A 23,353-nucleotide genomic window follows, 5' to 3' on the forward strand; every position below is an offset into this window, starting at 1 on the left:
TCAAGAGACACGTCTTGAATATTACACAATGTATTACAGAGATCTGAGATCAAAGATCCACTTTACCATCCCCCCAACTGCCCACCCTCCAAACACCCAGGAATCAAATGGTGGACCTCCCCCTGCTAAAAATTCATCAATGGTGAGAACAGGAACCACACTCCTCGCTCTCTCTCCATGGTTCACAAGGCGCTGTGTGACCTTCCCTGCACCAAGTTCACTTTCTGACCTCCATACCCTGCCTCCACTCTGTTTCAGCAGTAAGCCGATCTCCTCACTAATCCTTGAAAAAGACAAGCTTGTCTTTCTCCACCTCAGGACATTTGCACCCACTATCCACTTCCCAGAGTCCCCTGACCTTCCATTTGTTCACTCCTTCCTGACCATCAGATAACAGCTCAAAAGTCAACTCCCAGAGAGGTTTCTCTTCCGTGTGTGTTTTTTTTTTCTTTGTAGCACTTAATATAATCTAAGATGGTTTTTTGTATTTGTTGATTCATTGTCTGTCTCCCTATTTTAAAATGTGAGCAGGCCCCTGAGGCACAGTCCCTTGCCCTGAGGGACTTTGTTGGTTCTCGGGTACCCAATGCCTAGCACACAGTTGGCGCTCAAGGAATGTAGGATGGATAGGTGACTCATTCCACCCAGGGCTCTCCATCCTTAAGCTACACCTGTCCTGAGGTCAGGTTTCTTGCCCTTGGCTTGTTTCTTGCCCTTGGCTATCACAAGGGGCCCATTTCAACTTCAGAAGTAAGTTCATTGACAATTTTGACGATCATTGGCAATTTCCCTCTAAAGAGGCAGCCCAATCATCACGACCTCTTCAAACAGAAGAACGGCTGTGTGCCCCCTTTCGAGAACTGGTGACGGGAAGGGAGGGGATAAAGATACCCATTTTGCAAAGGAGAACAGAGGTTCCGAATGATTTTAAGCCAGGATCCCTGGGCACAGACTTTTAAAGGGGAACTCTTTGATAGGCCCGGGCTTGCAAACCCGTAGCGAGCGCCGCCTATACGGCTCTCCAGGAGGACCCAGATCCCAGGCTCCGCCCCCTCGGGGGGCGTCTTGCGCAGGGCCTGCCCCGCTCTCGCGAGAGCTGGCAGGCGGAAAATGGCGCCGACGTGAGCGCGAGCCCGCGGCCGTCCAGGGAGTCGCCACAGCCTCAGCCGGAGCCGCCGGAGTCGCAGGAACAAGAGGCTGAGCCGGGTCGAGGATGGTGAGCGCGGCGCCGGGGGTTCGGGCGCGACGAACCGGCGGGTACTGGCGGGGCGCGGCCCTGTCGCATGCGCACCGTCCGGTCGACCCCGCCCCCACATCCGGGCACTCTCCCGCCGCTGGCTGTCACTTGGGGAAGCACCCCACCCCTGCTTCCTGGCCTGGCTTCGACTGGGCCACGCCTACAGCGCTTGGGCTCCGCCCCTGGCCCTTTTACATCCGGGTCTTAGCACCCCCAGGTTCGACTGCACAGCTGGAGCCGGGAGGGTGTATATTTCTGTCCTCACACGATCCACTGGACCACTCCTGGCCCCTCCAGCATGTTCCTAGCGGCGCCCTATTCAGAGCCCCGTCTGTATAATCTTCGTCCCGCCCGCTCCCTGTAGGCCACGCCTCTGCTGTGTAAGGGACATCCCACCGGCCCTAGTTTGGGTCGAGGGACTTCTTTCACATGAGTAATTGTTGACATACCCCTTTCTGCGATTGGGTCACCTTCCAGTTCCCTCTCAGAGGGTGGAACGCAGGAGGCTCAATCCACTCTTTCCCTCCTGCCCTCCCTTGATGATGATTCCCTAGGATGGGGGCTGACCATCCAGGTGATGTCTCCAGGGCATTCGCTACTTCACAAATGTCCAGCGGTCTTGGCGGGGCGGGAGGGGTGACCCTGGCTGATCCAGGCCGACGTGGGCCCAGAGGGGTTCTCCCTGCTTTTTCCTTCCACTAGGAGGAGGAACCCTCGGGGCCCAGCCCGGACATGCCGGCCACTGCAGAGTCCAGCTTCAGTGAGACTGACAAGGAGGTGTTGTCCCCAGTCGCGGCTGCCGCAGCCCCCCCCTCTTCCATGGGGGAGGACCCAGGCCCTGACCGGGCAGCCACACCCCCAGTGTGGGACCGCGGAGGGCCTGGAGGGTCCCAGCAGGGTGCTCCTTCAGCCCCAGACAGTGGCCAGCCTGGCCCTGGATCTGGCCTTGGCCCAACCAGCACAGTCTCGGGGACCAGCGAGGACCTGAGGCCTCCCAGACGACGCCAACAACCAGGTGATCTGTGATGGAACCTTCTGCGGGGGGTGGGGGGGGGAGGGGAGGGGGGGGATTACAGGCCTTGGAATAATGGAGAGGAGTACAGAGTATCTCCAGACTTGGGGCTCATCTAGAGGGAATCACCATTGAGCACCAAGTGCGCCCCAGGCTGTGGCTACAGTGATGAGCCACGCCAGCTCAGCCCCTGCCCTCCGGTAGTTCAGTCTGGTGGGGGAAGCAGAGGGTAAAGGCCTTGATAGGAAACCAGTAGCGTCATTCCAGCCTCTCTGGGGCAGAACTCCGGACAGCGTGGATGGGGGAAGGGTGAGTGACACCCCCTCCACTTCTGTGCATCCTTCAGGGAAGCAGATACCCTGCTCCAGCCCTGGATGCTGTCTCAGTTTCCCCAGTGTTCGAGACCTGGCACAGCATCTGCGTACCCACTGCCCACCCACACAGTCCCTGGAAGGTAGGGCCAGAGCAGGTGGTGGGGAGGCAGTTGGGGTGGAAGGCAGGTGGAAGGCAGGCAGAGCCTCCAGGCCAGCCTTGGCCACCGGTCTCCACTCCTGTGTCCTTCATCCGTGCCCCGCCAGGCAAGCTCTTCCGCTGTTCCGCCCTGAGCTGCACCGAGACCTTCCCCACCATGCAGGAACTGGTGGCACATGGCAAGCTGCACTACAAACCCAATCGCTACTTCAAGTGAGACCCTGACCATCTCGACTTCCACCTGTGCTCCGTGACCAGGCCCCAGGCAGCTTCTCCCACCCCTGGTTTGATTGCCACCACCTGGGGTCCAGGCCTTTGTCCCTTTCTAGTCAAGGGGGTTGGTCCCGGCAGTGGGCGCAGCCTCGAGCAAGGCCTGCCCTTGCCTGCGCTAAAGGGACTGGTTGCTGGAGCGAGTCGCAGAGACGCGGGGGCCCGAGCTCGGAAAGGGGCGGAGCATACGTGCTGTGTCTCCGCCCAGTCCCTCCTTCCCTGCCTGGAGGAAAACCGGCCACCTAAGTCAAAATTGAGACCTCCTATCTCGTTTTCCCAGGGCAAGGACTCGGAGGGGTCTGGAAGGGTCGCGGCCACACTGGGGGGCGCTTAGAGCAAGCTTCTCCCCCGCAAGTGGGGGATACGTGATTTGGGCTTTATGCTCCCTTCCTTACTTCCCGACCTCGCGCGGCGGCCCCCCAGGTAGTATCGGATCGGCCCTACCCTTGTCCCCCAGGAGACCCAGCCCAGCCTTGTGCCTGCCCCCAGGTGTGAGAACTGCCTCCTGCGCTTCCGCACGCACCGCTCGCTCTTCAAGCATCTGCATGTTTGCGCCGAGCATGCGCAGAGCCCAGCCCCGCCGCCACCCCCCGCCCTCGACAAGGAGCCCCCGGCGCTCCGAACGTCCCCAGGAGTCAGACGCTGCGTCCGCGCCGGGCCTGCCGTTCCCGCTGCTCGAGCCCTTCACGACCCCCGCCCCTGCCCCCACCGGGCCCTTCCTGCCCTACTTGAACCCCGCGCCCTTTGGCCTAACCCCCCCGCGCCTGCGCCCCTTCCTGGCTGCGGCGCCCGGGCCGCCCGCCTCCAGCGCCGCAGTCTGGAAAAAGAGCCAAGGTGAGTGTGGGAACAGGGCCGCCTGAAGGGTGAACTGAGCTCGCGCGGACTTCTGACCTTGACCCGCCCGTTTACCTCAGGTGCCGGCGGCAGCCCGCGAAGACCCCAGGGCGGCTCCGACGCACCCTCAGGTGCGTGCAGGTGACCACCAGGGACGGGTGGAGGGGAATTTCTGTCCTGCGCCCTGCCAGGCCCAGGGGATGCTGGGAGGCAGCGTTGCCCACCCCTTCCCAGGTGGCCACAACTGCTACCCACGAAATACAAGATTTTGCCTTAAAAATTATTGGCCCCCGAGCCTTCGTCTGCGCCGGCGTTTCCGTGTAAAACCCGCGCCCGGTTCACGAGTCCTTCCCCCTGCGGTGGCTCCAAGGGGTAGGAGCGGGGGATGCGGATACAAGTTTAGTGTCCCCAGTTACGGAGGGGTGGGACGCGATCCGGGGAAGTGGATCGGCCAGACCAAACCCGCCCGTGCACGGGAGCCGATGGGGAGGCGGGGAAAGATCTGACCCGCACTCGTCCTCGTCCGCCATCCTTGGGGGTGGAAGGGTCTTCCGGGACTGACGGGGGCCCCGCCTGCCCGCAGGGCACGCGGCCCCGAGCCGCATCGTGTGGGAGCACACGCGCGGCCGCTACTCGTGCATGCAGTGCGCCTTCTCCACGGCCTCGCGGCCCGCCATGACACTGCACCTGGAGGACCACCGCCCCATCGCCCCCGCGGCCCCGGCGCCCGGGCAGCCGCGCCCCGACGCGCCGCCGGGTAAGGCCGAGGAGCGCGCGGGTGGGGAGGGCGGGGGCCCCGAGGCGAGGGGCGGGGCCGAGGCTCAGGCGCCCCCTCCTCTGCCCCACCCAGACCCGGCCCCGCTTGCACCCAAGGTGTCTCCGCTGCTGGCAGAGGGGGAGTGTCCGGTTTTCTCGCCGTTCTGAATCCGGCCGCGGGCGGGGGGCGGGGGGGAGGGGGGCTCAACTGTGGGTGTGGGTAGTTTTGTCGTTTTCGCGGGGCCTAAGATGGAGAGGGTGGGGGGACAATAAAGGAGACGCGATGAGCCAGCCTGTGCTGTGTCTGGGTCCCTTGCCCCTCCCAATGCACAGTCTGGCAGCCCTGGGATGCTCATACCTTGGGAGGGGACAAGCTTCCCCTCAACCTCACCTCAACACCGGGACCCGGGTCAGTGCTACCCTATCCAGCAGCAGTTAGGACTGCCAGTGTCCTGTCTTGTCCCACCATTTCCAGAAACCAGATGGGATGGAAATCCCACGTTTATTTAAAAGTCCCAGGAATCAGTGGGGTAGGACAGGCTGGGAGGCAGGGCCTGGCCCAGCTGGAGCCACTCGCCAATCCTGAGGCCGGTGTGGACTCACAGGTGACAGGGCCCCCAGGGCTGGGCACTCAGGCAGGCTAGGCTCAGGTTTTGTCTTGGTCGGTGTCCTGGGGACCCTCCTCTTTGGCTCCCTGCTTTCACCTCTCCCCCTAGGCCAGCTCTGAAGAGGAAGGTGGGTCAGAGCCAGCCCCAGGGGGCCTGGCTCCTCCCTCTTCACCACTTCCCTTTCAGTCTTCCAACCACAGGGATTTTCCCTTCCTTCCTGGGAAGTCAGTCCTGGGTCCGCGTTCAAACTCTGGGGCCACACTGCTGTCCCAGCCCTGTAGTCACCAAAACCCAGCGGGCCGAGCCTCCTGAATGTGAAAGCCTTCTGCGTTGTTGACAGCCACCCTTCAGAGGCTAGTTTTCCCTCCTGCGTCTTGCCTCCCTCCCGGCTCCACGGTCCCCTAGCCCAGGCCTCAACCTTTTCCCTTCCTCAGGCACCTGAAGCAACAACCCTCCTGCCCTCCCCAACCCCCCAACAATCTGATCACCTCTGGAAACGGGGGTTTCTTCTGATGCCCACCCGGTACCCTTCCGTGGCTCCCCGCGGCTCTCTGGATGGAGACCGTGTTCTCCTAATAGCCCACAAGGCCCATCTTGAACCTCCCCATGCCCTCCCTCACCACCCTCCTCTTCCCCCTTATCCTCTCCTCCCGGGGAGCATAGCCCTTCCGTGAACAAGACCGCCCCAGCCTCCTTGCAGGTGAACAGCCCCAAACTCCAGAGAGGCCCTTCATCCTCTCCTGAAGGCAGGTGTGGGGGGTGGTCTGAGTGCCCTTAGGATCGGCCCACCTGCACCCAGGGGCCCGCCTGCCCACCTACCTGCCTGCCTTTGTGGCCACCCGAGATGTCACGGTGGGCTTCAGGGCTGTGATGCCCTTAATGGGGTTGTAGCTGAGGCTCAGCTGGCTTAGGCCAGGTGTCTGTCCACCAGCACCTCCAGGCCCAGGCTGAGGCAGGTATCACCGAGCGCCAGCTGTGGGGCCAGGTGGGCCATCGGGGGATCCTGGGGCTCCAGGCCCCCTCAGAGCTCTCCTCTTCTCTGCCATGAGCCTTGGAACCAGGACTCTGACCCTGGAGAAGATTCAACCTCCCCACCTCTTAGTTTGTTAGTCCTTAAGATGGGTGTCACGATGCTTGCTCACTCCCTGGAATCCTTGTGAAGATTCAGAGGGACCAGGTGAGGGGGGACACTTGGGAAATGTTTCTGAGTGATTCACGTCCCTCTGCCCACCAAGCCCATGCGTCCAAACTGATTCCACAGATGGTCCCCCCTCCCCCAACCACAAAATGCCTGACAGCTGAGTCCTCGTGGGGCCCGGGCTCCGCCCAGCAGAGGGCGCCCAGGAGTGTCCACCTGAAGGGACAGGGAAGGACAGCAAGCGCGTCCCTGCAGGCGTCCACTTGGCCTGGCTGCCCCCGCCGCGGGGACAGGTTGGTAAGAGACTGCGGGTCACGTGGAAACACTGAGCCTCTGCAGGCGGCTTATGTCAGCCGTGAGGCCGGCCAGGTACCCGCCCACCGCCCGGCAGTTGTCAACCATGCTCCGTCACCAGACTGAGAGGGGAAATGAAGGCTCCTGGGCACGCGTCCAGGAGCCCTGCCTCTGACACGGATCCGAACACCCCCATCCCGGGCCCCTGGCTCCTCCGAGCGCCCCGTGGCCCCAGGATGGGCCGCCCACGTGCTCAGTCCTCTTCCACTGCGTGCACGGGGACCACGTGCGGCTCAGCCTGGCCTCCACCGCCGCGTCCATCCCCTACTCCACCCCCACCTCCGGCCAGGGCAGCCAGGTGCACGGCTGAACGTGCCCACTCCGCCCCCGTCCCTGCCCCCCTGCCGTGTGCTCAGAACCGGTACCCTTCCCTAAACCAGGGCTCCAGACGCTGGTCCCAGCAGACACCTCCCCACCCCCACAACTCCCCAAGGCGGACTGAGGCCCGCGTGTTCACTTTGGGGGTTGGTCCCCGCAGCTCCATTTGTGGACCCGCCTGTCCAAGTTCATGGCTTCGCCGTGCAGACCAGCCTACGGCCACCGGAAAGGCTCCAAACACCAAGGGTAGTTGGGGGAATGCCCATAAGGGGGGCTGTGGGAAAATAGGGCTCTCCAGGGTGGAGCCCTCCCAACTGCAAAATCCAGAGTCCCCACGGAGTGGCTGGCCCTGGAGCCTGGGGAGTCACCAGATTGTCACCAGTGTCCAGTCCTTTGGCTTTGCCCTGGATTGGGCACCTACTGTGTGTTTCTGGCCAATAATCGCTTTTTCTTTCATTCATTCGTTTCCCTCTCTCACCAAACACTGGGAGTGTCGGTCACCCGGAGACCCAGGGAGGACCCACATCTCATCACCCCTGATCCCCCAGGACTCCTGAGGGGACCCACATCTGGGAATGTGACCTAGGGTGCATGTCTGCCCGTGCAGTGGTGAGGATGGGCGGGCACAGAGGCTCCAGAATCCTCAAGCTGTGCATCTTAGGCACGAACGGAGTCATTTCCGACCGTGCGGCCGGTGGCCTCCACGGCAGGGCGGCCACTGAACGGCTCCAGCTGGGAATGCAGCCCCCTCAAGACAAACCTCCCGTGTCCTCCTACACCCTCGCTACTCTGGGACATCACCTAGGGTGTCTAGGAATCTGAGGCTCCACCACAGACCCGGGGCAGAACCTGCACTTTAACGGGGTCTCAGGGTGACCCGTGGGCACATTAGAATCCCCCTCGGAGTGTTTAAGAAACCCCCAGGCGCAGGCCAATTAAGTCAGAATCTCCAGGAGCTTCCTTCCATCTTTCTGTAAAAGCCATTCCCGTGTATTGACAAACAGAATCAGGGCTCTGCACTCTCCCAGGAGGGATCTTCTCCCCTGGTCTGCGCGCCTGACCCTAACAAGCGCTGGCTTTGCCCCTCCCTTCACCCCCTCTTCACTGGTCTCCCCGCTGTCTCCATGTTCTTCCCACCCTCTTCTGGACACCTAGGGTGTCCGGGCTGGGCCCCCTGTCCACCACGGCGTCCATGGCCCATGTGACAGACAGCTGCCCCTACAATAGGGAAGTCCTGCTCAGAGCTGAGAATCCGTGGGGAAGTGTGGAAATGAGGCAGGCGGATGAGGCAACAAGAGCCGGCAGAAGGACCTCCCTCACCACGCTCCCCCAACTCCTCGGTCTCCCGGCCCAGAGCGGACCATGCCCCTTACCCACAGAGAACTCGCCCTCCCGAGGAGTCCTCCCTGGAGACCAGAAGTCAGCCAGCCCCCGGAACTACAGAGAGTCAAGAAACTAGTGACCGTGTTGGGCATGTGCTGACGGCCGATGCCCAAAGCATGGAGAGACAGCAGCGGGCAGGACGGGAACTCACATGCCAGACAGGATCTGGGGGCAGGCAGGGGCTGTCTCCGCCTCCTTTCCTTCCTCCTCTGTCCTCCCCACCCCGCCATCAGCCCCCACCCCCGTGGGGCCCGTGGAGCAGAAGCCACAGTCACTTCCTGAAGGCAGCGGCCCAGCTCAGGTCCCACTCGCCCTGTGGCCCATCACCCGCCTGTAGCCATGGTGAGTGAACCCCCATCCCTAGAAGAGACCCCCCCCCCCCCCCCGCCACTGGCCACAGGCAAGGGGTGCTGTGGTTGGAGACTGGAGGGCATATTCCAAGAGGTGAGTGGTAGAGGGGCTAGGAAAGCCACCCAGGTAAACAGCAATGACCATCTCAGAGGCCCAGAGGCGGGAAGCAGCCGGGACTCACTGCTGGGACAGCCGGGGCTCCAAGGGGCCTATGGCCCAGGCTGAGGTTTCGACTTTAACAGGAGGAACAGGTCAGCATGAAAAGCAGCCTGGTAACAGGAGACCAGCGTGAACACAGGGGCTTCCTACGGGTGACAAAGTGGGTCACGTACCCACTGCCCACCCTGCACCCCAGCAGTCACCCAAGTTATGACCCGCTGATCCTGATTTCTCTGGTCCTGTGGGTCACCCAGGGAATCCTTGGCCCCACCCTCTCCCGGAGGGGGGCTTTAATAGAGGTACTTCAGGCCCCGGGGCGGGAGTCACTACCTTTCCTCGTTCTCGGGATAGGGAAAGTGAGGCACAGACAAGAGAGCAAAGTCCACACGGTTCTGCCCTGCCCCCACCCCGACTCCCCAATCTCCTAGGCCCCGGGTGAAGCCAGGATTGGGGGCCTGCAGCAGGGCCACCTCTGGTCAGAGCCGGCCTGGCCTGTCCGCCTGTGTCTGTGACAGAGGGTACAGGGCCGGTCAGACTAGGTGTGCCAAGGTGCACGTGCCTGTGCTGCCGCTTGGGCCTGCCTGCCGGTCAACTGTGAGTGCCCTGACCGTCAGCAAAGGGTGTGTGGGACTGTGACCCTCAGCCCACATCTGCCGCCGGGCCTCTGTGTCTCTGTGTCTCTTTCTTCACGAGGCTTGTGACAGACTGGACGTGGCTGAATATGCCTTTGTGTATATTTATTTCTGCTGAGCCCCCACAGTGTGCCAGGCACTGGAAGGAGAGCAACAAATGAGCCAAGTCCCTGACCTGCCACGGGGTCTGGGGAGGGTAGAGCGAACAAAAAAACAGAACAGTCAGGGCACATTTATGAAACAGTGTCAAATAAACTCTGTGATACTTTGCAGCAAGTACTAAAAGTAAAATGCAGGTCAGGGGGACGGGGAGGACCGGGAGGGGAGGGGGAATCGATTTTTTTAAAATATGGGTGGTCTAGGAGGAAGGCCTCTCTAATAAGGAAATATCAGAGATGTGGTGCCCGGGGGGCTCAGTCGGCTGAGCATCCAACCTCGTCTGGTTTGTGAGTTTGAGCCGCGCATCGGGCTCTCTGCTGTCGGCACACAGCCTGCTTCAGATCCTCTGTCCCTCTCTCTCTCTCTCTCTCTGCCTTTCTCTCTCAAAAATAAACATTTTTTAAAAAAAGAGGAGAAATTATCACGAGCAGAGACCTGGAGGTGGAAGAGGCGAGAAGCAGACCATGGGGAGAAGTGTCACGGGCAAGGGGGCAGGACAAAGCCCCAAGACACTGGGGGACGGGAGGGGGGAGGGCGAGGGGGACGAGGAGGTGGCCAGGCGAGGAAGGATCCAGGTAGGGGAGGCCAATGGATGGTTCAGGGCCTTCATGAGGTCTTTGGCTTTTACCATGGGGAAATAAAGGAACATTGCTGGATTTTGAGCAGAGGGGATTCCTCTGGTTGCTGTGGGGGCAGGTCCTGGCCAGAGATGAGACTGGGGGGCGGTGGGGGGTGGGGGGGGGCAGGAGACCCAGGAGGAGGGCCTGGGTTCCTCCAGCCCGCATGACAGTGGTATAGGCAGTGACAAGTGGCTGCATTCTGGATGTATTCTGAAATGAAAACAGAAGGTACTAGGAACGGGGTATCTCAAGGACACCTGCAAGGCACCACCAACTGAGGGGGGACCGGGGGAGCAGCAGGGGCCTGGGTCCTGATGGGGGTGCACCTGGGGGCACATATGCAGTGCCTAAGTGGTCAGGGCTCCGGGGAGCCTGGAGACAAATGTGGGAGTCCTCAGCCAACACTGGAGAGAGCCAAGGACACAGTCAGGGGAAGAGACGTCGGCAGAGAGTCCCCGCCTGACTCTGGCTCCATGTTCCTTAGGGGAGCCATCAGGACTTCCGGAGCCTTCAAGCAAAGTTCCAGGCCTCTCAGCTCGAGACCAGTGAACTCCCCAAAAAACCCCTGAAGCCTGAGTTCCACAAACCCCTAAAGAAGCTTCCAACAGCTGAGCTAAGCGAGCACCCCAAAAAGCCCCCGCAGCCCGAGTTCAATGCAGTGCCCAGGAAGCCTTCGCAGCCCAGTTTCGCTGATCGGCCCAGGAAGCCCTCCAAACCCGAGTTCAGTGAACCCTCCAAGAAGTTCCCGCAGCTCGGGGCCCCTCAAAAGGCCTTGCCCCCTCCAGAGCCCAAATCCAGCGCCTTCCCCAAAAAGCTACAGCAGCCTGAGCCCAACGAGGCCACCCCAGACCCCTCACAGCCCAACTTCAGTACCCTCCCCAAGAAGCCCCCGCAGCCTCAGGTCGGTGGGCACCCCAGAAAGCCCTCGCAGCCTCAGGTCGGTGAGCTCCCTAAGAAGTGCCTGCCGCAGCCTGAGTTCAGTGAGGTCCCTCAGACACCCCCTTGGAAGGTGGAGACTAGTGGGCCCCACCCCCACCCCTCAAAGCCTGACGTCAGTACCCTCCCCAAGAAGCCCCCACAGCCTGAGTTCGGTGGGCACCCCAGAAAGCCCCCGCAGCCTCAGGTCGCTGAGCTCCCTAAGAAGTGCCTGCCGCAGCCTGAGTTCAGTGAGGTCCCTCAGACACCCCCCTGGAAGGCTGAGTCCAGTGAGCCCCACCCCCACCCATCACAGCCTGACTTCAGTACATTTCCCAAGAAGATCCCAGCCCCTCAGCTGAGTGACCTCCCCAAGAAGCTCCTGCACCCTGATTTTGGAGACCTCACCAGGAGGGCCTCAGAGCCGGAAGTCAGTGTGGTTCCCAAGAGGCCACGGCAGTCCGAATTCAAAGCACCTTCCAAGAAGCCCCTGCAGCCCGAGCCGGGGGGCCTCCCCAGGGTGGCCTCAGAGCCTGAGTTTGGCCTACTCCCCAGCAAGTTCCTGCAGCCTGAGTGCCAGGGGCCCCCCCGCAAGTTCTCACAGCCCGAGCCCAGTGCTCTGCCCAAGAAGCGGCCGCATGCCGAGTTCTTTGGTGATCTTCCCAGAAAGCCCCCTCTCCCTGGCTCTGTTTCGGAGAGCTCGCTCCCCACTGCTGTCGCGGGCCCCGGCCCCAGGCTCCCGCTCAGTCTCACTCACAGCGGACGGTCGAGGCTGGGCCTCAAGCAGGGCCACCCGCCCCGGCGGAGGCCTCTGCCCCCTGCCAGCAGCCTGGGACCCCCTCCAGCCAAGCCCCCGCTGCCCCCAGGCCCCAGGGACGTTCAGAGCTTCCGGAGAGCCGCAGCTGCAGCCACAGGTGGGTCCACAGGTGGGTCGCGGCAGCCCAGGCAGAAAGCCGGGGAGAGGCTCCCGCCAGGGCCCGCCTCCCTCCCGCTCTCCTCCCCCCACAGCTCTGAGGAGGGCTCGTTCCGCTGCTGCCATCCACTTCCAGGAGCAACAGACGACAGACATCCCGCAGTGAGTGTGGGGGGCAAGCGGCCCCGGCACAGGCCCGAGGCCGCAAGAGGCCCTCATCTCAGTATCTCTGCAGGGACCAGGATGAGATCTACGAGCTGTATGACGACGTGGGGCCCACAGACCACTCCGGCCCCAGCGGCGAGGGCAGAGGTTTGTGGGTGGTGGGGCCGAGCCCTCAGCCAGACCCTCCGCCCAGGCACCCGGGGACCATCCATCGCCAGGGCATATTCTGCCGCGCTGCCGGCTGAAGCCAAGTGACCACCCGTCTCCCTGGCAACACTGAGGGAGAAAGCAGAGAGCAGGAAAGGCCCTGCGGAAAGGTCGGACCAGCCTCTGGTGGGCGGAGCAGCCAGTGGGTACGGTGTTGGCCAGGAGTGCGGCCTGGGGCGGTGGCAGAAGGGGCGAAAGAGCCTCGGAAGACTGCGAACGAGGACTTGGTGGTGTGTGAGCCACCAGGCGGGTGAGAGCGAGCCCACGACGCGGATGAGGCCCGCGTTTCGAGCCCAAAGCCTGGGTGCAGAGCCAAGGCACCCTGAGCTGGGGACAAGGGGTCAGGTTCCACACAGACCTGTTGTGTCGGAGGTGCTCGTGGGACTCGGGCCTGAACTCGGGCACGGGCTGGAGACGGACACACCTGAGCCTGTGGTCCTCGATACTCTGTGCTCCGGGGTCCCGAAGGCCCCCTTTTCTCCCTTCTCCCCAGTCTCTGCTCCGAGAGAGCAGGAGGACGGCGGAGCCGACCCAACGTGTCCAGTCCACTGCAGGGTCAATGCCTTCACCAATTTCGAGTGGGGGGAAAAAAAGCGGCTTCCGTGCAGGCACCCTACGTGCACGTCACTGACCCTGCACGACCTCCCACCCACCCCCAAGGCCACATCATGCCCGTTTTACAGATGTGGAAGCCTGACCCAACTAACTTGCCCCAGCTCGTTGTCAGTACAGAGGAGCCCAGGTCCTGTGGTCCCGGTTCCCCCGCCCCACCTTTGGAAGGGCTTCCTACAGGGCAACGTTTTATTAGGGGTGCCTTTGGGACGCGCCCGCTTCCTCCCCACCAGCCCCCGCACCAGGTCTGCTGCCTGCACTCCTCCTTCCCGAGCCCCTCCTGCTTCTCCTGGGCTTTCCTCAGGGGCTGCTTGCAACACCCCTCTGTTAGCAGAGCTTCCTGGCAGGGCCCCTCCTGCTTCCGCTCCAGTGAGCCTCCCGTGGCTGGGGTTTGGGGGCCGCTCTTCGGGACAGGGACATGGGGAGAGAGGGGGTGACTCTGGTAACTGTCCAGCAGTCTTGCAGGCATGGCCCGCCCCCGTCCCCAGCCCCAAACCGGCCAGGCACATCCCCACCTCTGCTCACCATCCCTGCCAGTGGACAACGGTCTCTCCCCATTCCGGGTCAGTCGTTCTTTGCGATTCCAATCAAATACACTTCCCAAATCTTTCCCTTCTCAGACACTGTCGGGGGGCGGGGGGGGGGGGGGGGGTGACTCACTGTTAGTACCGGTTGTTCCAAAGGCTACTTGGCCTTTCCAAGTCTAGCCTCCCACTCTGCCTCACTCTGGAGCAGTGGCGGCCCTCCTCCAGAGGCTCCTCGCACAGCAGGGGGCTTCCCTGGAAGGCGCTGGGGCCAGACCTAGGTGGTCCCAGGACCTGAAGGGGCCATCCTCAGAGCCCGCCTTACTTGTGTGGCCTGATTTGGGTCCCACTGCCAGGGAGCTTGGGCTACAGGTGTGCCAGGAGGGTAGGGGCCCCGGAGTGCCTCCGGGAGGAGTGGGAGCAGCGGGAGGGAGTGTCCTGGGTAAGACTATGGACGGCACCATCCGAGCACCGGGCCAAGGAGGCTGGAGTCTGAAGTGAAAAGGCGGGGGCTTCAGGTTCTGGATCCTTCACTCAACTGGTACTCACGAGGCTCTCGCTGTAAGCCAAACCCTCAGTCAGCAGGCTCCTGCCTGGAAGGCTGGTAGTTTGCCAGGAAGTCAACCCTGACCTGGGAGACTCACAGTATACAGTCTCAGCAGCAGCCAGGCCAGTCCAAGAACCCCACCCCACCAGCCCCTTCGCAGATGCCCACTTCATTTGCTCAAGGATATGCTTTCACCTTATGTTTGACCCAAATCCCATGACAATTCCCAGAAGCCAGCCTACCCTAGGAGACAGACATGAAATAGCCTCAAAAGCCCACAGACAAATCCTCCCTCTGCCATTCACCAGCTGGATGACCCGGGGGCAGACCGCTTTACCCCTCTCTGAGCCCTGATTTCCCTCCTCAGCAAGCTGGGAATGACTGTATTCTCCGCTACGAGGAAGGTTGTCATGAGGGTTGGAAGGAGTTACTGTGGTGGACGATTTCAGCCTTGCCGATCATGCAGTAACAGTTACGAAAATGAAAGGCGATGCACTAGAACTCACAGCCCAGGAGAAAGGCCTGGGGAGAAGATGGGGCCGGTGGGCAGGGTGAGGGTTGGGAGGGGACTGACGTCCTGAGAACTGACACAGGGAAGGCTCCGTTCCCAATCAAGCCACCAGGGTTGAAAGGGAGGCCTAGCCCAAGAGTCCCTACCCTAACTCAGTGTTCTCCCCGCTCCCAGATGGGGTGCCATCTACGCAGCAACCCCCCAGGCCGCCACAAGACCCAGAGCTCAGGTACCACAGGGCAAAGGGTGTGTGTAGAACGGGGTGGGGCCGAGGTCTGGGAGGTCAGGAAGGGGACGGGGGTGGGGTGGGGGGCACATCTTGCTCAGGACCCTCCAATTCCTCAGGAAGGAGAAGGCCCCCCAGCCCCAGCAGTTGCCACCTGCAGACCTTAAGTCTCTGAAGCAGATCCGGAAGGCAGAGAAAGCCGAGAGGGAGTTCCGGAAGAAGTTCAAGGTGTGAACACCACAACTCTGTGAACAGGAGCCCTGGGAGATCTGGCACAGCCCTAGGTGACCAAAGCCCTGGGGTGACAGCACAAAACAAAAGCTCTAACTTCTCCCTCCCCAGTTTGAGGGAGAGATAGTGATTCAGACGAGGATGATGATCGATCCCAACGCCAAGACGCGTCGCGGGGGTGGCAAGTACCTGGGGATCCGGCGTGGGGAGATCCTAGAGGTGATCGAGTTCACCAACAAGGATGAGATGCTGTGCCGGGACACCAAGGGCAAATGTAAGTCAGGCCAGAAAGTCCTAGGGAAACGGGCCGCCACCAGAGCCGGGAGCTCACCTATTCCACTCTTTTTGCAGATGGCTACGTGCCCAGAACAGCTCTACTGCCCCTGTGAGTACTGACTGGCCCTGGCTGGGGGTGGGGGGTAGGGGGCTGGTCAACGGGCCGAGGTGACCCTTACTGACCGAGCTGTACTTTCCGCCAGGGAAACGGAGGTGTATGACGATGTTGGCTTCTAGGGTATGTAGGTGCTCTAGGTGGGCTGGAAGGGATCACGGTGCCTGGAAGGAGGTAACCCCTCCCACACCCCGTTTCCCCAGGGGCTGCTATCTTCTTGGGGGGTGGGGGGGCAATGGAAGTCACCCTCCCTTCCTTGGCAGACCCTCTGGAGAGCCATCCATTCCCCAGGGGACAGTAAGGCCCACAGGTGTGGGTACCCAGGACAACCTGCCCGCCCAGCCACCTGCTAACCCAGGAGCCTTGGATCCCAGCTTGGCAGTCACAGAACCATCCAGGCTCGTGCCTGACTGCATACATGAACCACATAAAGCTCCTATTTAAAGCGATCCCTGCTTCTTGTCTTTTCTTTCTGCCCTGACTGGCACCCAATGGAGACATGATCTCCTTGGGGGTCTGTGAAGTCGACCCTGTACCCCCACCGTCTCACCCATCAGGGATAAACACCAGGAGAAGTGTGACGAGGAGGTGACAGCAAGGGTAGGACGCCACATCCAAACACAACAAGCAGTGGCTGCAGCTCCACGCGGGCTGCCAACAGCTGTCTAGCCCAAGTGGACCTATGTGTGAGGTCACATCCTGGTGGACGGGGGAGGGGTGACCCAGTTCTGACAGAGCCCAGGTATCCCGCTCCGCCTGAGCTGCTACAGGACTAAACATGCTCAGAAACTCACACCCTGCCTGGTCTGTGGTAGCTAAGAAACGCTGCCTTGGACTGAACGAATACACCCCCCCAAACACACAAAAATTTCCACGTTGAAAGCCTAATGCCCAACGTGATGGTATTTGGGGGGGTGAGTGGAACTGGTGTCTTTATAAAAGAGGAATGAGAAGCCCTCTGTCCCTTCCCACCATGTTGAGATTATAGCTACAAAGTGTCGTCTATGAACCACGATCAGGTACCCTCACCAGACATGGAATCTGTTGGGTGTTTTGATCTTGGACTTCCCAGTCTCCAGGACTGCGGGAAAGAAACGTCTGTGTTTAAGCCGCCCAGTTTATGGTACCTTTGTTATAGCGCCCGAAGTAGACTACGACAAAAGCCAAACTGGAAATGAGCCTGACACGATGTCTACGCCCCAAAGAGTAACTGTAAGCAAGGAGGGGGGATGGCGGCTTTCAGAACCACTAACATCCAAGTGCATGCCAGCACTGGAGAATCCAAGTCCGCTCAGTTTCCAGAGAGTTCTCCTGAAGCGGCTGAGGCCCATGTCCTCCCCCCATCGGCGTCCACACACACAGCAAGGATGGGGATGCGACCCCCAGTGGCCAGAGCTCCAAGGGTAGAAGGAAGACTGGTTCTAGCTCCCCAAACCTCAGGTGGAGGCCCCACAACACACACGCAAAAAAAGCAAGCGTCTTTTCAGGAACTGGTATTTATTATCAAAGTCATATTCGATGTCAACAAGATGCCACAACTACAAAAAAAATTGCGCACATTGCAATCTCAATGCAAACAGTCAAATGGAACCCCAGTCATTAAAAAAGTAATTCAAATTACCCCAAAAAGCAACTGAATTTTTTAAACATCTTTATACATCCAGCCAACAAATTAAAATGGTTAACAAGAAAAAATACAAATTCAGAGGTCTGGTATCGATGTTTAAAAAAGGCAACTGCTTAAGCATTTCTATCAATTCGAACATCAATCTCTCGGCCACTCAGCTTCATCCCATTCATCATCCGGCAGGCTCTCTCAGCCACCTCTGGCGACTCAAACTTAACCACACCGCACCCCTTGGACTTCCCGTTCTCCATCTTGATGTCGGCATACAGCACGTGGCCTGGGCACAGGGAGGGAAGAAGAGACCACAACTCATCAGGCAAACCCAGAGCTCAGCCTCAGTCTGGGCTCCACTCAGTCCAGATCACCTGTTGGATTTCGGTGGACAGAGTCAAAAGGGAGAGCGGCCCTGGCACACGAATGCTCAGAACGCAGCAGCCGGAACCCAGAGACGATGGCCCTCAAGCCACGTTGCCATTCTTCTGCCAAAGGACAATAATCGGACCGGCCCGCGACAAGACCTCCTGGCAGCTTCACACGCGCATACCCTTACGCTCGAGAAAGTTAAGAGGGGGGCCGTGTGCAGCCAACTTTATAGGTGAATTTTGCAGAGGCTTGGGCTTCAGGACCCCACGCCACATGTGCAAGGCCATCATGATACAATGGACACTCTGTACTGTTCAGATAGAAGCTGCATCCTAATTAGGAAGTGGGTTGCACATTATTTATTCAAGCACTGATTAAGCATCCAGGTATGTGTCAAGCACCATGAAACAAGTCTGTAAGGGGGAAGAGCAAAGGACAGGACCATGCAGCCTGTGCTAAGGGACCCACGTTTCTAGAGCCATTAACTCAGCCTGAGGGAAGGTCAACATCTCCAGGGCTTCTCAGCAGAAAGTTCTGAAAGACCTTCACCAGAAGGAAGGCTCTTGCCATCCCAGCTCGAAAATAAAGCACTTCTGAAAAATGGCACTTGCAACTCAGGGTTCAGGAACAGGAAGGAGAAAGGAGATGAAAGAGGAGGGACTAAGTTGCCAAGGGGCTGGTGAGTTTCTCTTTTGGCAGCCGGGTACCTCCGGGCCTCTCAGGCCGGAGAGCAGCATGATCCGATCTGACTTTTCAGACTGCCTACTGTACAATGTGGAAACTGAGGAGTGGGGAGAGGGCACGAGGGCGTGCTATGGCTCAACAGCTGCCCCAAGAGAAGAACCAGGAGAAGCAGCAAAGTGGTGCAATCTGAGCCAACACTGAAACAGGAAATGAGTAAAGACGCTGAGGAAGCCTTGACCCAGCAAACCGCCCAGACTCCTGGCTTAGGCCTGGGGCTCCCACTTGACAGGGTTAAAAAACCAGAGGTGATGTGAGTGAGGAGCAGGGGTTCACCCGGTGACAACTTCACTTCCTTTTGGCCACAAAGCGAACCAAATGGTGGCCTGGTGTGCCGGGAAACCAGAGCCCCTAGGCCTCATTCACACACACACACACACACACTCACCCCTGGGAACTCCTGGGCAAGTGCTCTCTGAGGCATGAACCAACAGTGCTGTGGTAGAAAGCAACCTCGGATCAGTATTTGTTTTATTCAGCTTTGTCACTTAGAAGCCATGTGACTTTGGGAACGTGACTGCCTGACTCATCTGTAAAATGGGGACATCACCTCCTTTCAAAAACCATAGAAGAATGAGGTTGAAATGAGAACACAGGTGAGAAGTGTCTGACACATAAAAGGAAACCCAACAGCTGGCTTGACTATCTGCACAGGCAGAAAAATGGCAAGTCCCATCAGTCGCGAGTCATGGCAAGTGGCAGTGAAGACCAGGATGGGAGCTTTGCTTCACCCCTCAAGTGCATCACTAACAAGCTAAGACTTCGGAGGCCACACAACACACGGAAGCACCTAGAAAGCCTTTTCTCAAACACTTACCACATTCGTTGAATTTGTCTTTTAGCATCTTCCATGTAAAATCAAATGGGAGCTAAAGGGAAAAGGAGAAACTGATGAGTGACACAACCAAATCCTAACACCCTAACGCATAAACCTCAGGGTCTCTTGGGGGCGGGGGGAGTGGTTCTTGCTGCACCAAGAAACATCTCAAACTGAGATGATCAGCAGAGAACAAAACAAGCCTGCCTGGAACGAGGTTCTAAACCAGCACACCAAGTACACTTCCTTGTTCAACGTGCAGAAAATGCAGTCGCCTATGGTGAGCGGCCCACAGACCACTCGACAGTAGCTGAAGGTGGCCAATCTGGCAGAAAGAGAATTTAGACACAGCCCTTTATCCCTCGGTCTGCCACGCCCAGGTACAGCGGCCCTTCAAGCCAAGGGAATCAAGCAGCTAGGGCTCCCGAGCTCACGGTCGGTTCCACCCAGCAGTCCGAGAAGCCCCGGCTCCTGCTGCACACATACCGCGTGCTCTTACGTTCTGCCCTGATCCTACCAGCACCAAACCCTGGGGACAGTGGCAAGGTGGCCTTCTGTGCTGCTACTCTGCTCCCCTCCTGGGGGCACCCCCCTGACTTCGACCCGCCCCCTCCCCTTCTGTGCGTACCACCACCAAGAACCTGCCCAAGAGCCACTTACATTTCTCACAAATATCTGGCAGGCCTTCCTGGCCACCCCAGGAGCATGGCCTCCAGCTCCGCCAAAGGAACCTGCGAAGCTTCCTCCAAAGTTGCCTCGCTCCATCTCGATGGCGCGGTCAAAGCTGGCACCGCCACCGCCACCCATGGCCAGGCCCATGCGCTCAATGCCAGCGCCCAGGGCCGGACCCATGGCGGGGCCCATGCGCTCCAGGCTGTTGGCGCCCATGCGCTCCAGGCCCATGCGCTCGAGACTGTTGGCGCCCATGCGCTCCAGGCCCATGCGCTCCAGGTTGTTGGCGCCCATGCGCTCCAGGCCGGTGGCCATGCGATCCATCACAGGGCCCATGCGCTCCAGGCCAGCCCCCATGCCTGCGGGCACCATGCGCTCCATGCTGAGGCCCATGCGCTCGATGGCAGGGCCCATCCGCTCCACACCAGAGCCCATGCGCTCAATGGTCTGGCCCACGCGGTCGATGGGCGCGGCCATGCGCTCGAGGCCAAAGCCCATGCCGGCACCCATGCGCTCCACTCCGGAGCCGATGCGCTCCATGGTCTGGCCCATGCGCTCGATGCTGGAGGCCATGTGGTCGAGGCCCAGTGGGCCCATACGCTCGATGCCCGAGCCCATGCGCTCAACTGAGCCCATGCGGTCCATGACCAGGCCCATGCGCTCAATTTCGGAGCCCACTCGATCCATGCCATGGCCCAGGCCTGCGCCCATGCGCTCCATGCCGGCACCCCCAATGCGGTCAATGCCAGGGCCCATCCTCTCGATCCCAGGCACACTGCCTCCACCTCCACCTGAAACAAGGACACAAAACACAGGCAGATATCAGGGACTTGCACGCTACGTGCACGCACCACGCCAGAAAGGTGACCTGGGTACAGAGACCGGGGCACTCCACAAACTCAACCACAGTTCAGGAATTAAGTCCCACGACAATTTATCATGAGACACCCCTCAAATGTGGACAACTGTTAAGGCAGGGTAGCGAGGACACCATTCTTCCTATTTCTGTGCCACAGCTGAAATGTCCATAATAAAATTTAAAAAGGGACAAAAATCCACCCTGGAGCACCTGTGTCAAAAAATGTTCTCCACGTTACTTCGGAAGTTCTAGAACTCGTAAACTAGCTCTGTGAGCCACGGTGGTCAATTTCAGAGAACCTGAGCTCTTCCCACCACCAGACACTGAGAAATGCTCTCAAGGGAGGAAGCTCCAAAACCCCCCCTCAGTCAGCCAGTGTAATGGATTTACTTGAATTGTATGGGACAATTCAAATCCCTCACAACCTTTATCCTCTCCCAGCTCATCCCTCTCTCAGATGCATGCTGGTGGCCAGTCTGGCTGAATTTCCTTAGCACCTCTAGGCATAAAGAAGCTAGTAAGCGGCCACATAATTACTGAGATAAAGAAAACAAACACCAGCATAGATCCTCTATGTCTAGACGAACAGACACCCACTTCCGGGGAACCTTACTCTGTGAGGAAAACCACTGAATGACTTATGTGTAACTACTCTGCTGGCTTTCAAGGAAAGAAGTCGATGGCACTGCAGAGTGGATTCTACAAACAGCCTGAGGTCAGTTCTCAGTGCCACGGTTCAGCTGGACACATGCTGGCAGGTCCCTGCCAGCAGGACCCTGTGACGGCCGATAACTCTGGACAAGGAGGGTCTGGCTCCACCACCAAGGCCACTGCCCACCGCTTTTCCACATGCAGAGCCTAAGGATCCCCCCTCACCTCACCACCACCAGCACCACCTGCCTGTGATGAAGGGCAGCTGAGCCCACAGCCAGCCCATTACTGATCCGAGCAGCCCGGTGCGACATGTAAATCAAGAGGAAACTCAGTTTCTGTAAGTGAGTCTCTAACGGACAGAGTGACCTCACGTCACTCCACTTCTCCATGCCCGTTTCCTTAGTAACAGTTAATAACAGCACACCGAGTGGCAAAACATAAACACGGTTTTACAAATACTGACTTCCAAAGCAGAAATTTCTTAGGAACTATTTTTTTTTTAAAAGTAAGATAACTAGAAAGGGTAGGCAGCATGCTCAAGAGGATCAGAAATCAGGCTGACTCCCCGGATGCCAACAGTAGCAGAGAACTAGGAAAAAACGGTGCCCACGTGGAGTTCTAGAATCAGCACACCACAGAAATAACCAGCAAGTGGAGTAACCAAGGAAATGTCAAAACACTCAGAGCCATGGGCGGGGGAAATCAAGCTGAAAAAGTACATTTAGTTTTAACTACCCATTAAAAAAAAGCACATTAATGGAAGCATATATTCCAAAATGTTTACAATACTCATCACAGGGCAGTGAAATTGCAGAGATTTACTTTCTTTATAATTTTTTGAATCTTAGTAAGAGTACATATAAATACTTTAGTAATTATTTGTTAGGTATGGAAGTAGTATAGTAGGCTTTTATAATTAAGTATTTACTTTCAGGAATTTGTAATTTTATAGTATTTAAAACAAACCCCCAAATTACACGGACATTATAACGACAATGGCCAATGCTTACATAGCACTTAGTAGGCACACTTTTCTATGCATTAATTCATTTACTCTGCACAACAACCCTATGAGGTAGGTACCAGTATATTCCCATTTTACAGTATGCAAAACAGAGGTTCAGTAACTTGCCAAATGTCACACAGCTAGGAAGAGACAGAGCTGGTTCCCACCCAGGCAGTCTATTTTAGAGCCCGTGCTTTTCACCACTACACTCTACTATCCCCGTTAATAACAGCCTATTCTAAAAATCAAAACATCAAAACTAAGCGTTTCCTACCTCCTCCCTGCTTTGCAATGATCTCTCCTCTCTTCAGTGCATTACTTAGGATTTCTAAGGAAATCAGGAAGAAAAAAAAATTAGCCAAATTTCTCTATGGTAACAGAAACTTGTTTATTACAGATTCCAGAGTAAGAATATTACTAATTTAAAAATAAAACAAGGGACAGGGGAAGGGGTTAAGAAACACACACACAGAGACAAGATCATTTTACTGGAAAACTGTTAAGTCCTTGATGATGGGTCATGATATTAGGATCCCATGTAGCTCCAGAGTCTGAGGCCCAGTTGGCAACACCATCTGGGAATGCATCCAGCAGAGCTAAGGAAGACCAGGGTGCACCAATGAACTGAAACTGAGGAAGTCAGAGCAAGAATGGGGCCAGCAGCAGTTTTCTAAAGCAGTCCAGACCCTCAGCGCTCCCACTGAAGCCTGCGCTCATCCTCCCAGATCCAACCAACACCTCATGGTTGTCCTTTAGAGCAAACTAAAGCTGTAGTTACTTACACTCGCTGCCCAAACCCTGAAACGCAGCCGCAACTGCCCGCAGCACTGAAGCGTCACCTCATTAAGTCGTGCAGGGACTCCAGCAAGCTGAGCCCACCAGCCCCACCTGGAAGGAGCTGGGGGTGATGCTGACTAAAGTGACACAGCTTCAGGAAAATAAAACCCCCAACACATCCAAAACTCATCCAACACCTCGTCCAAAGGAGAAAACACTGTCGCCTGCTTGCCAACAATTCATCCGAACCTCTTTAAAGTCTGTCTGCGCATCTCATTTTAGGCCCATGACCG

The 23,353-nt window shown here is 58.4% G+C and overlaps 3 protein-coding genes across 15 annotated transcripts in view; 2 read left to right on the forward strand and 1 right to left on the reverse strand.

The window, feature by feature from the left end:
- Nucleotides 1-1,082: 1,082 nt before the first annotated feature.
- ZNF414 (zinc finger protein 414) lies at nt 1,083-4,872 on the forward strand. Its single transcript, XM_053897388.1, is given in 9 exon segments — nt 1,083-1,216; nt 1,940-2,252; nt 2,596-2,703; nt 2,828-2,933; nt 3,480-3,606; nt 3,608-3,824; nt 3,905-3,955; nt 4,408-4,581; nt 4,675-4,872. Coding segments are annotated over 9 exon segments (1,173 nt in total). The 5' UTR covers nt 1,083-1,213; the 3' UTR covers nt 4,749-4,872.
- Nucleotides 4,873-7,063: 2,191 nt separating this feature from the next.
- PRAM1 (PML-RARA regulated adaptor molecule 1) lies at nt 7,064-15,993 on the forward strand. Of its 3 annotated transcripts, none has more exons than XR_008420317.1 (10): nt 7,064-8,723; nt 10,787-12,131; nt 12,226-12,292; nt 12,366-12,442; nt 14,871-14,925; nt 15,042-15,150; nt 15,265-15,427; nt 15,505-15,538; nt 15,633-15,718; nt 15,808-15,993. XR_008420317.1 is itself a non-coding variant. In XM_053897386.1 (10 exons), the coding sequence occupies exons 1-9, from the start codon at nt 8,721-8,723 to the stop codon at nt 15,664-15,666; spliced, it is 1,887 nt and encodes a 628-aa protein (XP_053753361.1). In that variant the 5' UTR covers nt 7,065-8,720; the 3' UTR covers nt 15,667; nt 15,808-15,993. The 3 variants fall into 3 exon arrangements, 2 of the variants coding, with proteins under 2 accessions (XP_053753361.1, XP_053753362.1); XM_053897386.1 differs by having other exon boundaries at nt 7,065-8,723; nt 15,633-15,667; XM_053897387.1 differs by lacking the exon at nt 15,808-15,993 and having other exon boundaries at nt 7,067-8,723; nt 10,787-11,203; nt 11,240-12,131; nt 15,633-15,777.
- A 1,029-nt stretch (nt 15,994-17,022) lies between these two features.
- The window catches only part of HNRNPM (heterogeneous nuclear ribonucleoprotein M), a 297,886-nt gene continuing 291,555 nt past the window's right edge, over nt 17,023-23,353 (reverse strand). For 8 of the 11 annotated variants that reach the window (XM_053897384.1, XM_053897380.1, XM_053897381.1 and 5 more), the window contains 4 exons: nt 22,558-22,611; nt 19,753-20,555; nt 19,093-19,144; nt 17,023-17,448 (listed from right to left, as the gene is read on the reverse strand). In XM_053897384.1, coding sequence (XP_053753359.1) covers nt 17,285-17,448; nt 19,093-19,144; nt 19,753-20,555; nt 22,558-22,611 — 1,073 coding nt within the window. In that variant the 3' untranslated portion in view covers nt 17,023-17,284. The remainder of the gene's footprint in view (nt 17,449-19,092; nt 19,145-19,752; nt 20,556-22,557; nt 22,612-23,353) is intronic. The other 3 variants (XM_053897385.1, XM_053897383.1, XM_053897382.1) reach the window with 1 other exon arrangement.

Source organism: Panthera pardus, unplaced genomic scaffold (assembly GCF_024362965.1).
Source record: "Panthera pardus isolate Hobbes unplaced genomic scaffold, ASM2436296v1 HiC_scaffold_8, whole genome shotgun sequence".
Classification (NCBI taxonomy): domain Eukaryota; kingdom Metazoa; phylum Chordata; class Mammalia; order Carnivora; family Felidae; genus Panthera; species Panthera pardus.